The sequence below is a fragment of the Sinocyclocheilus anshuiensis genome, unplaced genomic scaffold (genome assembly GCF_001515605.1).
Source record: "Sinocyclocheilus anshuiensis isolate Anshui unplaced genomic scaffold, SAMN03320099.WGS_v1.1 scaffold615, whole genome shotgun sequence".
Taxonomy (NCBI): Eukaryota; Metazoa; Chordata; class Actinopteri; order Cypriniformes; family Cyprinidae; genus Sinocyclocheilus; species Sinocyclocheilus anshuiensis.
In genome coordinates this window covers 410184-425973 of record NW_015552647.1, presented here as the reverse complement: position 1 = coordinate 425973, position 15790 = coordinate 410184, and the positions used below count along the sequence as shown (strand labels likewise).

At 37.6% G+C, this 15790-nt stretch overlaps 1 protein-coding gene across 1 annotated transcript; it reads left to right on the top strand.

The window, feature by feature from the left end:
• The first annotated feature begins 1309 nt into the window (after positions 1 to 1309).
• LOC107667032 (leucine-rich repeat neuronal protein 1-like) lies at positions 1310 to 13046 on the top strand. Its single transcript, XM_016458612.1, has 2 exons — positions 1310 to 1746; positions 10219 to 13046. Exon 2 carries the CDS (start codon positions 10453 to 10455, stop codon positions 12604 to 12606), a length of 2154 nt encoding a protein of 717 aa, XP_016314098.1. The 5' UTR covers positions 1310 to 1746; positions 10219 to 10452; the 3' UTR covers positions 12607 to 13046.
• The last annotated feature ends 2744 nt before the right edge of the window (positions 13047 to 15790 follow it).

The following is a 15790-nucleotide window of genomic DNA, read 5'->3' as shown; positions in this document are numbered from 1 at the left end:
GGATAACAGTGACCTCAAAAAGTTTCCCTGTGTTATCTGCACCCACCCACGCACACACAAACACTAACAGCACTCCATCTGTCTGTAACTCTCAATGGGGATAAAGAATACCATGGGGGAGGCAGTGCAGGAGCTGTAATCTCCGCTTGCCTTCAGTTCTCCACTTATATGTGAAGGTGACTCAGAAAAGGCGCCTACGCATTCATCCAGCCATTTAAACTCATTGACTCTCTGGGTAGTTATGGTATCTAAATACAGTAGAGATCAGAAGATGTTTAGTCACATGTGCCTTTGAATCAGGCCATAACATTTTTTGGTAACGCTATGCAATAATGTCTGATTAGTTAATGCATTAACTAACAATAACTAACAATGAGCAATACATTTGGTATTTATTATTCTTTGTTAACATTAGGAAATAATGTAACTGTTAATTAGCTCAGTTCCATTAAATAATACTAACAGAATAAAAATGTTGATTAGTAAATGAGTACTAAAATAATAAATAAGTGCGTTAGAAGTATTTTTAAAATACAATCTTGTTAACTAAAGTTAACAAGAAAAAAAGTAGCACTTTACAGTAAGGCTACTTTTTTTTTTTTTTTTTTGCATGTGCTAGTCCAGAGATCACCAATTTCCAAAACACTAATTATGAATCTGATTAGTTTACAAAAAAAATAAAAAATAATTTCTTCATCCTTTCAAAAGTGAATTGGAAATGAACCACCCTTACTGCATGATGTTTTTTTCCTCTTATCAAGTGTGTGCTTTATGTGAGCAGACTAATTAACAGGCGAATAAATTAGCTCTGAAATATGTTTTCATCCACCACGTCTCCTGAGATTTTTTTTTTTTTATTATTTATTTATGTATTTTTGGCATATTATGTTGAGCAAAACGTTTTATAACACCTATTCTCCATAAACACACACAAATGAATGTCATTATTAAATGTTTTCAATTTATAAGCTATTAGGAAATGTATTCTTTGTTTTAAAACAGGAATTTTGTCTGAAAATCTCTAGACAATGCATAAAGATGGATGGATTAGGAAGAACTTTCCTCAAAGTGAGGCACCTAACAAAGGGACATTGTCTCGTTGTAAATCTTTGGTGAGTGGGACACCATGCAGAGTCCTCCATCACTACGTCAAAGAGGAGGAGGGAGTCAGTGGAAGACGTTCTGATAAGAGAATATCAGCTCCTTAGCATTTCAGCTTCCACGCCCCGCGTTATCCCCACCGCGCTCCCCCAGTGCCCGCCTTTGTTCGCATCACAACAATCCCTGAACAGATGGTGCTCTGCTTGGGAATCGAGTGACAGCCACCGGCTAGCAACCAATCGCCTGCTCGGGAATCAGCTGACTCGCCTGGACAGCGCCAGGTGCTGTCATCATATTTTCCTTGGCGACGCAGCACGGGCTCCACAGTAACACGGAGACACGGCGGATGAGAGCCAGTCAGCGGATTCCCGTTGCAAGGATCCATGCAAAATCTGACCATGCGCTTGGCGAAGGTTGCACATGAATTTTCGCGGAGTGGATGTAACAAAACGATGCCACTGTAAAGCAGTTCATTATACGGAACTTACGAGCGACGAAATGGTATTTATTATCTGTGGATTTTCTTTCAGTGCTCTTTCGCAAGGACATAAATACTGTATCTAGATACTGTAAGTGCATGAAGCAGTCAGCGCGGAGGGAGGACTTCAATGCCATTCGGAACGTGTAGGCTGGCAAACCAAAGAGGTATGCACAGATTTTGAAGCATCCACATACTGTTCTCTTTATGCACGAGCAACTGTGCATGTTTTAACCAAAACCACGGGCAACTAAACAGATTTTCGCAGTGCGATAATAATATTTAACAAATAAAAAATAAAAAAAACCGGAGCTACTTGCAAAACCTTTGTCTGTCAGTATGAGCTGTGGTTTTAAAGTAAGTCACCCAAAAATGTGTTTCCTTCTTGTAAACTGAAAATAGATGTTATCTATGTTGCTTTTTTAGGCTTCTCTTCTATGGATTAGATGTATGGCAAGCCGTTTTACCATTTATTCCTTTAACTACTCTTTTCATATTGATACTTGTTTATAAATAATACTTATTTATAAATAGTAGGCCTACTATAATAAACCATATTTTAGTTTTTTAAATTATTATGAAAAAATCCAGTAGTGACGTTTATCTTTTTTTTTTTTTTTTTCACAAGCAGCTATTAGATACTAGGCTACCTATTCATTATAAGCGATAAACTTTCCCAAAAGTTAATATTTTTCCTAATAGGAAAATTAGGAAGAGTCCAAATATAGAATTAAGTTACAAAGATTTGCAAACTTGTACCAACAATGGATTAGTTACGTTTTACTGAATTGTGTTTTGTGTTTGTTCATTGTGTTGTGATGTATTTCTTTGTAACTTTGTCCTTTGCTGCCTATCTTGACCAGGACTCCCTGGTAGAAGAGATATTGTATCTCAACGGGACCTTCTTGGTTAAATAAGTAAATAAAAAATACTGTTTGGATAGCTGACTATTAGCAAAGGAATAAGTACTAGTATGTAGAGAATAAATTATGTGATAGGCTACTAGTCAACATTGGATAACTTACTAGTAATTAGAACAAGAAATGCAGTAGCCTACTAAAAATATAAGAATAAGTACTAGTGTTATAAAAAAAATAGTTTTAAGGAATAATATTCAAATGGCCTGCCATACGGTGTGATTTACTGCATTTAATAGCAAGGACGCATTGGCTGTTGCGCTTGAGATGTTCAAGGGCAAAACGTGTGTGATTTTTCATAATTTATGGTTTGTTTATGAGTTCACACAATCTATGTTGTATTTTTCAGAACAATAGTCTGGTAAAAGATAATGCTAATGCGTATGTGTGTGTATAAGGAGAAAGCAGAATGTGATGGGAAAGGTAAACGGTGACTTTTTAAAGCTTTACATCAAACGTGAATGCATGCAACGATAAAACAACATGCGTGAAGCATGGTTGCGTCTTGTTTGGCGTATCAGTTTTACTTCTATTTCTACTTGATTATGCCGTTTGCATTATTTAATTTCTTCACAATCACTCGTTTGTTATATTTAGCCTCCTGAGAGTGATTTTACACTGTAATTGTGGCGGAAATCGATCCCAAACTTTGATCAGATACCGTTATTGCTGGCTTACCGCAGGCGCGCGCATGGGGTCTGGTTGGCGATGCAGAAATGTGATTTGCATCTCAATGTCCAGGCACTTCAGCAGCTGTTGCGTTGCTTACTCAATAAGACGCCACAACTTCCCTAGGAAAGACAATAAACACGGGAAGACGTCTTTTAGTCAGGGAAGGATGTATAATGAGGTTTGAGGAGGGGGGGTTGTATTGTCCCTGGGGACGCCACCCCCTGTTGCAGCTGTTGCGTCTGTTGCAGAAGTTGTTTTCTGACATTTGAAAAGAAGCGTCCTCATGAGCAACAACAACGTAAAGAAAATGTCGGGCATATGTTGATGCAGACAATAGTATAGCCTGCAGGTGGTTACATCTTTAAAACTTCCGTGGAAAAAGGTAACCTTTTTTCCCCCTAGTGGATTTTACGGATTGTATGGCTCTTTATCATATAGGCTACTTTGTTTGATATAAATGCTCATTTATAATATATAACGATAACATTTTGCAAAATAAATATGAACATATTATGACATAGTGAGAGTCAGTGTAATAAAAACTATTCTGTCAACATTATTTTTTGAAAGTAATATTGCTCTTGCAGTGGAACTGTAAGAGGCCTGTTAATTTGGAATGTTAATTAATGTAATTTGGAATTTATAATTTATTGGGGGCGATTGGAAGTAACAGTGGTCAGTGTTATAGTGGTGAAAATAATACGACTGTCTTTTGTGTTGGTCACTGAGATAAAGAGTGGAATAGACCAAGCAGCTGTTTGACTAATTCTGCAACCATAATCTGGTTAAGAAATCACTGTGGCAAAAGATCTGTTTGGACAGTAGATGAAGGAGAAAAAAAGGCATTTCTCACTGCTCTTAACAGTTCCGTTTTGTTTTAAAATAGGTATGTATTTAGATGTTTAGTTTAAACAGCATTTGTAATATACAGATAATAATTTTAAGCTTATTAGCTATAATAAACTAACTTGCAGTGTCAAGAATGCAACATTTTTAACCAAATTAATAACTTTTTTTAATATATTAAAATCTCACAACATATGCATCTTTTATGGAAGATTCAACTTGATGTTCACATGCAATGATTCTAAATGCTATTTGAGGATTTTGAGCGTTTTATATATTACAAATTCTGGTAATCCACTCAGTGATGTTTATAAGTGCAAATGGTTTGAAACACACAGTGCTGAAAAGAATTGAAATGGACCTTTGGGGCTTCCCGTGCATTTACTTCTCAGCACTCATCTTTGTGCAGTGACACCGAGGACTCCATTTGATCGGCAATCAATGTTTTATGCCATTTGCAATAGTCCCCATCTCTACAGCACTCTACCGCCCATGCCTTTACCCCACAGTTCAACCCTGGACAAAGCTATGATTCACCGTGCAATTAATAATACCCCTCAGATTAAGAGTTGGCAAGCGTAGACGGTCTTGAATGTTGGATGTGAAAAGATCTGCTCTCTTGGTCCTTTGCAAAGCCTTTTTGATCCAAGAATAAAATTAATTACCATTATTTTCTCACTCACTTTCTGTGAAGGTTTTTAGGAAGTGAGCCCCTTGAGGAGATTAGCAGAGAAAAGACTGGAGTTAGAGACAAGATTGTAATTTTCTGGAGATGACGTTGTAAGCCATTTTAGCAGGCCTTTTGGGTTTCTCCACTTGTTTATTTGGACTTTCGTATTGTATGCTGGGAATGTATTTCCAGTGTTTCCTCTGCCTTCACAGAAAGCAGTGTGCATATAGAGGGTTAGAAAAGCAAATACAGTTTCCTGGAAATGTATTTTCAGGATATTTTAAGTCCTGTAGGCTGTGAGAAACACAATCAGCCCTGTTCATATCTGTAGCAACAATTTTTTTTTTCTGTTGCTATTTATAAGTGGCTTGATGAATCACTGAATCAAATCATGAAGAACAAATGACATGTTCTAATGTTTGTGTGGATCCTTGCTGTTAACTCGGGCTTGCGTACCAATCCAAATACCCTTGTTTTTTTATACGAGCATAAACCTATTAGTGTTGTTGGTAGTAGCTAAAATATTGATTTTCTGTGAGATTTAAAAAGTGCACTTTACTGTGCTCAAGTTGCTTATTTAGGAGATAGTTTTAGTGCATCTTCTTTGTCTAAATATCTTTAGAGTTTGTTTTACAGCCATTTTGGAAGTTTCATTGACAGACTTGTATGTTTGTAATCACTTAAGTTCACTTAAGATTCGGGGCATCGAAACAAAGAGCTACTCAGGATCACACTCAAATCTCAGTTTAGCTCTTAGTGGACACTTCAAATAAACTTGCAGGCTTCAAGTGTACATTTTCCTCAAACTTGAAATAATACCCTGTCAGACACTGGCAGTACCGTGACCCATAGATTAGACGTGTCTTCAAAACAGAAGTCTTCACTCTCTGCAGAGAACAGATCTGCGTCTGTCAGTGATCTGAAATGGCAGGTGTTTCAAATAGGCTCCCAATGAATTTCACAGCTGTCTTTTGTTATCTAAGACTAGGGGAAGTTCAGGATGACGGGCTGGGCAACAGGAAGCAAGCTGGTTTCAGAAGTTCACCTAATGAGTTTGGAATGACATAAATAGCCATTAATTTGGATTCAGATCCTGTTTACTTATAAAGATGGAATATTTATGAGGATCATCAGGGTGTCCTATTTGTGTGGTCCTTAGGCAAATGGTACTGTGAGAAATATGTTTGTTTTGTTACATCATATTTCTTCCATTCATAATTGCAGCCTGTGCTCAGTTTTTCCAAAATAAAACAGAGCTGGAATTGTGGCTTAATTTGAAGCCCCAGTATACAGTGTTAAATGAAATCTCTGGATTACTTTATCCTACTTAATGGAAAGGTTTTGGCCTCCACTTTGGTAAATACTGCTATTAAGTGCTGAATCTCAGATTGACCTCAATATTGGTAAAAAAAGAAGAAACATAATTCATGTGAAAATGGCAGAATATATGGGGTGCATTTGACCGATTGTTTACTGATTTTAAACAATGGAAAATCCAATACAGTAGCAGCTTATATGTGACCCTGGACCACAAAACCAGTAATAAGGGTACATTTTTTTAATTGGGATTTATACATCATTTGAAAGCTGAATAAATAAGCTTTCCATTGATGCAAGGTTTGTTAGGATAGGGCAATATTTGGCCGACATGCAACTATTTGAAAATCTGGAATCTGAGGGTGCAAAAAAATCTAAATATTCAGAAAATTGCAATTAAAGTGGTCCAAATTAAGTTCTTAGCAATGCATATTATTAATCAAAAATAAAGTTTTGATATATTTACGGTAGGAAATTTACACAATATCTTTATGGAACATGATCTTTACTTAATATCCTAATGATTTTTGGCATAAAAAAAAATCGATAATTTTAACCCATACAATGGCTATTAATTACTAACTTATTACAATGGCAGTTGGCTATTGCTACAAATATACTTGTGCTACTTATGACTGGTTTTGTGGTCCAGGGTCACATATATTTAAACAGTTTACAAAAAAGTGAAAATTCTGTCATCTTTACCCACTCTAATAATGAAAATCAGTGGGATCCAGTGTTGATTTGGACCCCGTTGACTTTCCTTGTATCAAAGACAAATCATTATTGAATATATCTTCTGTTGTAATACAGAAAAAAGTCATGCAGGTTAGGTGGGTTAAAATGATGAGAGGGAACTATTCCTTTAAGACATAAAACAAATTGAGTGTTATGGAAAGCAAGGATCATGTTCTGGTAAAAATTTGTTAATTAGTTGCTATTCCTGGAAAATGATGGAACACTTTAGTCCTTCTATTTTTCTTTCATCTCATTCATTCATCTGCCTCTCTTAAAATTTTACAGATAAGTTTAATCTATCATCTTAATTACCTTATTAAGATATTTCACATGTCATTGTGTGATATATTGTATTACAACCTAGATAATTAGATAATGTATATTTTCATTGTGTCGTTTTTCTTGTTCAAACCTGTGAGATAAATGGACTGAAAATGTTAAGTGTTAAAATAGTGAATTGCCAAAGTCACCTCTTCAATTATTTTATTGATTTGGCGTCCGTCTTCACTAGTTTAGTGCCATTTTCAGTATGAGGTGTCATTCTGTATTGCATTACGAAATACTTTAAAGGGGTCATATGATGTTGCTAAAAATAACATTATTTTGTGTATTTGGTGTAATTAAATGTGTTTATGCGGTTTAAGGTTCAAAAACACATTCTTTTCCACATACTGTACATTATTGTTTCTCCTCTATGCCCCACCTTTCTGAAACGCGTCGATTTTAACAAAGCTCATCAGTCTGAAAAGCGAGGTGTGCTCTGATTGGCCAGCTATCCAGTGCGTTGTGATTGGCCGAATACCTCAAGCGTGTGACGGAAATGTTACGTCCCTTACCATATTGTGATGCCGTGTCCTGGTCGGAGTGACAAGACAAAAACATTAAAACCCATTATAAACGAGGCATTTGTTGCATCCAGTGGGGACATAGTTACAGATTATAATGACTTATACTGTCTTTTTACGCGTTGCTTTGCATCGCGCCGCGTAAACATAAAACCATGTCTGCATTTGTGATCGGAGAAATGACAAACAACAAGCGCTACTCTACACTGCTCAAAACTCGCGTTTGAATCATCAGTGGCAAATTCTTTAAATATAAAAAACGTACTTACAATCTGTGAGTCAGAACAGCCGGCATTGTAGTCTACTCTTCCAGGATCAGGAAACAGTCCTCCATAAAATGCGCTGCACACATCTGAATATTTGGGTTGAACTGTTCTGGAACAGTGTCACACGGCGGGCTAGAGTGAGCAGAGGCCGGAGGCCTAGAGTGAGGAACGGCCGGCGGCCTTGAGTGAGTGACGGCGGGCGGGCTTGAGAATGGCGCAGCCGGCGGGCTTGCGGCAACCACATGTGACGACCCTGGGCTGGACTCCGCTTCGACCACGGTGACAGCCGATCAGGCAATCCACAGCCCGAAGTTGATGTATTTCCTCAGCGACCAGCACAGATCAGCTCCAGGCATGACGAAGCGGATATCGTCCTCTTTTGGAAGGCCAAACAAAGTAGTTTCGCTTTCACAACTAAACACACAGCGCCTTCACGACATGGCGGTGGTGGCAACAACAATACTACAGCGAGAATAAAAGTTACGCCTTCTTTCTTTGCGTGAACATTTGGGCGGCGTTATGCAAATCTTCCCACATCGTGACGTAGACATGTGGGGGCGTTAGAACGAGCCGTTTTAGGTAGGCGTGGTTGACTCTTAACTTTTATAGAGAATATCTCTTTGGATTTGAGACTTTAGTCTTTGCAACTTTACAGATCTTCTTTATGCACCAAGAGCTTTTAACACTCCAAAGAGAAAGAAAAAATTGAAATTGCATCATATGACCCCTTTAACGATGGTGCTGATAACTCTGATAACACAGGCCGGGTCCCATCTGTGTACTCTTTTATGAGAATTGCTGAAACTGGCCGTTACAGTCAGCTCTCATTCTAAATTGCCCTGATGCTCCTTTGGCCACAGGGGGGAGATCAGGCCTCTTATTGATTTCCACTCTCACATTAAAGGACTCATTTACACCAGCTGTACCATGTTTCCTCCTTTCATTTTCTTGGGAGTATGAGACATAAAATTGTTCAATCTGTCCAAGCTTGCATTTGTTGGTGGATTCAGCTTCACAAGAGACTCCAAAGCTCTGAAGTGAACATATTTCTGAAGTTGGCATATGTAATCTAAATGTCATGTGGGTGGAATTTTTCAGATCTTGGGTCTTTAAATCTTATGTTTTCAGGATGAGTGTAGATCAGTTGTTTTGAATCTTGATGTTAAGAAACATTAACAAGGCTGAGCAACTTTTGTGGAGGAGTATCTGTTCTTAATGTAGGTGGTATTTGGCAAGGACTAAATCCCTCTGGCTTGCTGTTTGTGTGATTGAGTCAGCATTAGCACCATATGGGATAGCAGATGCCCCGTTCACTGCTCTGTCAAAGACACAATAACATGCCACCTTTTTGTGCCTTCTGCTTGCGATGGATGCTTAATATGCTCGGTTATTTCATTCCAAACTTCAAAAGCCCTTCTAGTGTCAAATGATCCTCCGTAATCTAGGGCAACACATATTTCCTACTGAGTATGCAGAATCAAGTCAAGTTTACCTGATTTGACATGATTGATTTGTCATGGTTCACATTTGCGTAATATCTTATTTTTTATGTATTTTGTTTTACATAATTGCTGCAAAGAGAGGTAATACTGTAGTTATTTAACCTAGATGGAAAACCATTTTGAATCAGGGTATGGTAATATCTTGACAGGAAAGACTATGAATAAATGTACAGAGTCATTTCTACACCTCACTAATGTTCTGTCTTTGTTTACAATAGCAATTGTTTGATCACCTGAGGAATAATATTTCCTTCCTTTCCTTCGGTCACCATTTCTTTCATCTTTGATCCACCTCTTCATGCATGTCAGATTGCAGTAAACAAAAGCCTGTGCCTCTGGTTTTCACATTATCTTTATATTTGTATACAGGTTTATTATATTTTGTATTTGGAACAAAAAAAATGTAACAAATATTAAACTTAATGCAAGTATTTGTAACTATATTGTGACAAATCTTTTTCCAATTTCGCCGACTTCTGTGAAGTTTTATATTTATTCTACATAATGCTTAGCTCATTTAGTCATTTTTTATGTGGTTAATCTAGATATATCTGCTTAAAACTCTTTTATAGTTTAATGTTTATTGTGGTAAACAAGTAAAATATGTTTTTTCATAATGAAAAAAAAATCTGTCAATGCAAGTACATTTATCTCGTTTTTGGACATGCATTTTACCTGGAAAATACTTAAATACTTTTTTGCTTCATTCATGTGTAGAAACATTGTTTCTATTGTTTGAATCCATTTTTTTCTGCTTTCAATATCTGTTACATGTTTGTCAGAATATCCTTATGTAACAATTTTTCATGTAAAGGAATTTTTCCATTGATTATTGTAACAGGCTTTTCTCTGTTTGTTTTTTCTAGGCCAACTCTACAGTTCAAGATTCATGCTGTGAGAAAGTTTCAAACCTATATGAGCCCACGGGAACTGCACTCTTTTAAATCTTTCGGAAGCTCTTTGACCCCACTGTTCAAGCTGTCAGGGATAAAAGGGCTATTCTGCAACACTTCTTTTGAATGAGAATCTCACCTCACCATCTATTTTGGCGCTATAGGAATTCCAGCTCAGATCTGAGAGGATAAACATTTACAGTCAGAATGGCAAGAGGGACTTTCTTTTTTGTTGTGCAGGGCCATATTTGTTTCTTCCTGCTTCTGGCTTTACTTGGCCTCTCTTCAGTTCAGAGTACAGAATGTCCACAGCTTTGTGTATGTGAGATCCGGCCTTGGTTCACACCCCAGTCCACCTACAGAGAAGCTACTACTGTTGATTGCAATGACCTTCACCTTACACGCATCCCCGGGAACCTGTCCGCTGACACGCAGGTGTTGCTTCTGCAAAGTAACTACATTGCCAGAACTAGTGAGGAGCTGGAACAGTTACTGAATCTCACAGAACTCGACCTGTCCCAGAACAACTTCAGCAATATCCGGGATATCGGCCTGACCAACATGTCGCAACTCACAACGCTTCACTTGGAGGAAAACCAAATAGTCGAGATGCCTGACTTCAGCTTGCAAGACCTTAGCAATCTACAGGAGCTGTACATTAATCACAATCAGATCAGCTCCATTGCACCCAATGCCTTCGCCGGATTGCGTAACCTTCTGAGACTCCATCTGAACTCCAACAGACTCAAGGCCATTGACAGTCGCTGGTTTGAATCAACCCCCAACCTGGAGATCCTGATGATTGGGGAAAATCCTGTGGTCGGCATCCTGGATTTGAACTTCAAACCTCTTACCAACTTAAGAAGCCTGGTCCTGGCAGGAATGGAGCTCACTGACATCCCAGGCAATGCATTTGTTGGACTAGACAACCTGGAGAGTCTCTCCTTCTATGATAATAAACTAGTCCGGGTGCCACAGAATGCGCTGCAGAAGCTTCCAAACCTGAAATTTCTGGATTTGAACAAGAATCCAATACATAAAATTCAAGAGGGCGACTTTAAGAACATGTTAAGACTAAAAGAACTTGGCATTAACAACATGGGAGAACTTGTGTCCATTGATCGCTTTGCCCTGGATAACCTCCCAGAGTTGACCAAACTCGAAGCCACCAACAACCCCAAGTTTTCCTATGTGAGCCGTTTAGCATTCCGTGACTTGCCATCACTAGAGAGTCTAATGCTCAATAACAATGCTCTAAACTCTCTCTACCAAGCAACGGCGGAGTCCCTGCCCAACCTGAGGGAAATCAGTAGCCACAGCAACCCGCTGCGCTGTGACTGTGTAATTCAATGGATGAGTTCAAACAAGACAACCATTCGATTTATGGAGCCTCTTTCCATGTTCTGCGCCATGCCACTTGAGGTTAGAGGTCAGCGTGTGAGAGACGTACTTTCTCGTGAATCTTCAGGCCAGTGTCTGCCAATGATCTCTCACGACACGTTCCCCAATCACCTCAACCTAGACATCGGGATGATGGTAGACCTTGACTGTCGTGCTATGGCTGAACCTGAACCGGAAATATACTGGGTGACCCCATCTGGTAACAAAGTCATGATGGATACCGTATCCGATAAATACCAACTCAGCAGTGCAGGAACTCTGCGCATATCCCACATTCAGGTGGACGACTCTGGCCACTATACCTGTGTGGCTCAGAATACAGAAGGAGCAGACACTCGGGTGACCGCAATTCGAGTCAATGGGACTCTTCTGGATAGCACCCAGCTTATGAAGATCTACGTGAAACACACAGAGTCCCACTCAATTTTAGTATCCTGGAAAGTGAACTCCAACATCATGACGTCCAATCTGAAGTGGTCATCAGCCACCATGAAAATCGACAACCCTCACATCACCTATACGGCTAAAGTTCCTGTGGATGTTCACGAGTATAACCTCACGCACCTTCAGCCGGCCACTGAGTATGAGGTCTGTCTCTCGGTTTCCAATATCCACCAGCAGAGCCAGAAGTCATGTGTCAACGTCACGACCAAGCATGCTACGTTTGCGGTGAAGATCTCTGAGCAAGGCACCAATACAGCTCTGGCGGCAGTCATGGGCACAATACTGGCCATCATCAGCCTGGGCTCAATCGCGCTATACATTGCAAAGAGATGGAAGAGGAAGAACTACCACCACTCCTTAAAGAAGTACATGCAGAAAACCTCCTCCATCCCCCTAAACGAACTCTATCCTCCCCTCATTAACTTATGGGAGGCAGACAGCGAAAAGGACAAGGACGGTTCTTCAGACACTAAGCCGACGCAGGTGGACACAACAAGAAGTTATTACATGTGGTGAAGCTTACCAGACATTTTTTCTTCTTCAGAGCATAAAGACACATCTTTGCTTATTTGTGTGCAAAAAAGACATGGATTTCCTTTTTTCTGCTTTGCTTTACTGCAAGCAACTATTCAGACTGACTTTTTCGTAGAGTGTATTGCCTTTTCCTCTTCTTTGACTTTCAATATGGCAGCTTTGTTTAGCTTCCGAGACATGTTAGTAGCTGTGCTTTTTCTTTTTTGTTCATTATATTTTGATAGCACAGCATAGATATTGTCAAGGATTGACTTTGGGTCGATTGATGCTGTAGCACTATATCTGATCTGATATTGATATGTCTTTGGCAGTATTCATAGAGAATGCATTGTTTCTTTCTCTCTTTCGTAAGACAGTTTTACTGTTGTGCACTGAACTATATATTAACAAATTTGTCTTTGGACTTCACTGACAAGGTGAGTTTAGACTTGATACACTGTCTATTGAAAAACGTTAACAATTGTTCTGTAATGTTGTATCAACTATAATTTGAACATTTAGGATTTTCTCAAAAGTAATTTTTGATTTAGAAGTTAACTTTGCATATTAAAGAATTGTAAACCAGCAATAGAAATGTGAATGTTAAATAATTAGTTAGTAGAAAAATGCTTTTTTAAAATTACTCAGATTCTTCTTTTTTTTTTAATTGGGTAGAATCTGTTAATCACTTAATTTTGTTGTAATTTACACATGCAAAATATGTTGCATATTACAGCGCAAACAAAAATAAAATACAGTTTTGTTCAGATATTTTTTATACATTGACTTTCAAGTCGAGTGTCATTATTCTAATTTCCTATTCTATCTTTCATTCCTATTCTGTCTCCCCCAGTCCCCCCTTCTTTTTAAGTAAATGAGTGACTCATTTTGGTCTTGATGTTAAAGATCTCCATTACAAATCCTTAATAGCAATAGAGCGATAAGGTCAAGGAATGCAATTACAAAAAATATGATTAACGTTATTGCCACCAAGTTCTTGCAAGGACAAATTATGGGATGTTTATTTTATTGCAGGGATGTGTGTGTGTGTGTGTGTGTGTGTGTGTGTGTGTGATCATTTACGTTAATAGAAAATAATGAATTTATTTTTATTTTATGTAAAATGTTTCTGGCCACATGTTGCAGTATAGAGCCAGAAAATTACAGAAGAAAGGAGTAAATGAACCAAAACCAAAGAAGGTTGTGATTAGGGGTAATGTGGATAATTAACCAGTCTCCATTGGTACATGCAGCCCAGAGTGTTCAGCTTGGTTTTAATCAGCCAAATGCTAGGTCTCTTGATAATATCAAACATTCACAGGCATCACTATCTGAGTTACCAAAGGGGAGTCATAAATCCAAAGAAGTCCCCAAAACAACATTAAAGGGGTATATTGGGCCTCTGAACCATCGCTCATGTCTGCAGTTTGATTGCCTCTTTGACATACAGTACCCCTCCAATGGGAAATTATGACTTCACCCATTACTTTTAATATCTGTCTTTGTCAGAGAATCCTCCCATTGGTTTGTCTTATGCTACTTACATCTCATGTCAAGATGGCTAGTAAGTTGTTCTTGAATGTTTGCATTTCCTCAGATCAGCTCTTAGCTAAAATGTCTTTCTTTCATATACAGACGTTTAAGAAGACATTATATTGACATTTCTGATCTGAAAAATGTGAAAATGACTGGAATTAAAATTAAAAATAGTCTTATATAAGATTGAATATGTCTTAGAAATTGAATGTTTCTATGTAGAAAGTGAAAGTCAGGGCAAAAAAAATTTAAAAAATCACAAATCTGGCCTACGGACTAGAAACTGATGCAATCAGTTTTATGTACTAATGAATATAATTATGTGGATGGGAAATCCCATCTTTTATCTTTATTCTCTGACTGAGAAGGCATTTTCTAGAAATATCTTATATCAGTGAAATAAGACTCTCATCTTGGGTGTCAAGGATCCTTACTATATATTGTATCATATTTGAGCACACATGAACTCTATACAAAACACTAGGTTGATAGAATACCTTATTTCACTGGTCTCTGGAAAAGGCTGCTTGATTCTGGTTGTTCACTCGTGGCATCTAGCAATAATATTTCCTAATATTCATCATCTAAATTTGCCTATAGCAAACCCTCTTCCGGGCAACTGAAACTGGCTCTACTTTGACGTCTCTTGTATCACTCTGCAGACTCGCTCACTCTTATTTCATGCAAATACAACTGGCACCATATAGTGTCTAGTGTTGGGTGTAATTAGTTACTAAGTAATTAGTTACTGTAATTTAATCACTTTTGCCTTGAAAAAGTAAAGTAAGGGATTACTCTTATTTTTTCTGTAATTTAATTACAGTTACTTCTTATGTAATTGAACTTAATACTGTGTATAGACTGCAGAACATTTATATACAATACAATAGTGGATTTAACATCAAAATTTAGAGTCTAACCTTATAATGCACGCTTTTTATGTACCCTTCTCACTTTAAATACTTTGGTGAGTTAATAAGAACATTGGTAACACTATAGTGTCCAATTCTCACTATTAACTAGTTGGTTATTAGCATTTATAAAATGGATAGTTCCGGTCCTTGATTCTGATTGGTTGAGCCGCGTTCGAAGCTGTTGTAAATTAGCTGTTTATTATTACTTAAAAAGCACATATTAATGTCTTATTCTGCAAGACCTTATTCTAAATCCTTAATCCTACCCAATTCTTAAACTTAACAACTACTTTACTGTGTATTAATAAGCAGTATATTGAAGCAAAAGTCATAGTTAATAGTAAGTTAATAGTGATATTAACTTGTCAAGGTTGATATAGGATTTAGAAAGTAATTAGTAATAAGTAATTAAATACTTTTTGGAGAGAGTAGGCTAATTTGTACAGTAATCTAATTACACTGTTGAAGATGTGATTAGTAACTAGTAATTAATTACTCTTTTAGAGTAACTTACCCAACACTGATAGTGTCTCAGTTATCTACTGTAGTGAAATTGACCTCATATGACTTCTGTATTAATATTAGCCTACTGTAATTTTATTGTAGGACAGTTGTTTTGTACACACTGTAATGGACCTATTTTTTCTTAGTAAAATCTTTAAGATAATTACATTTACATTTAGTCATTTAGCAGACGCTTTTATCCAAAGCGACTTACAAATGAGGACAATAAAAGC

Coding starts and splice junctions, on each gene's coding strand:
- LOC107667032 (XM_016458612.1), top strand. CDS start 10,453: ATGGCAAGAGGGACTTTCTTTTTTGTTGTGCAGGGCCATATTTGTTTC.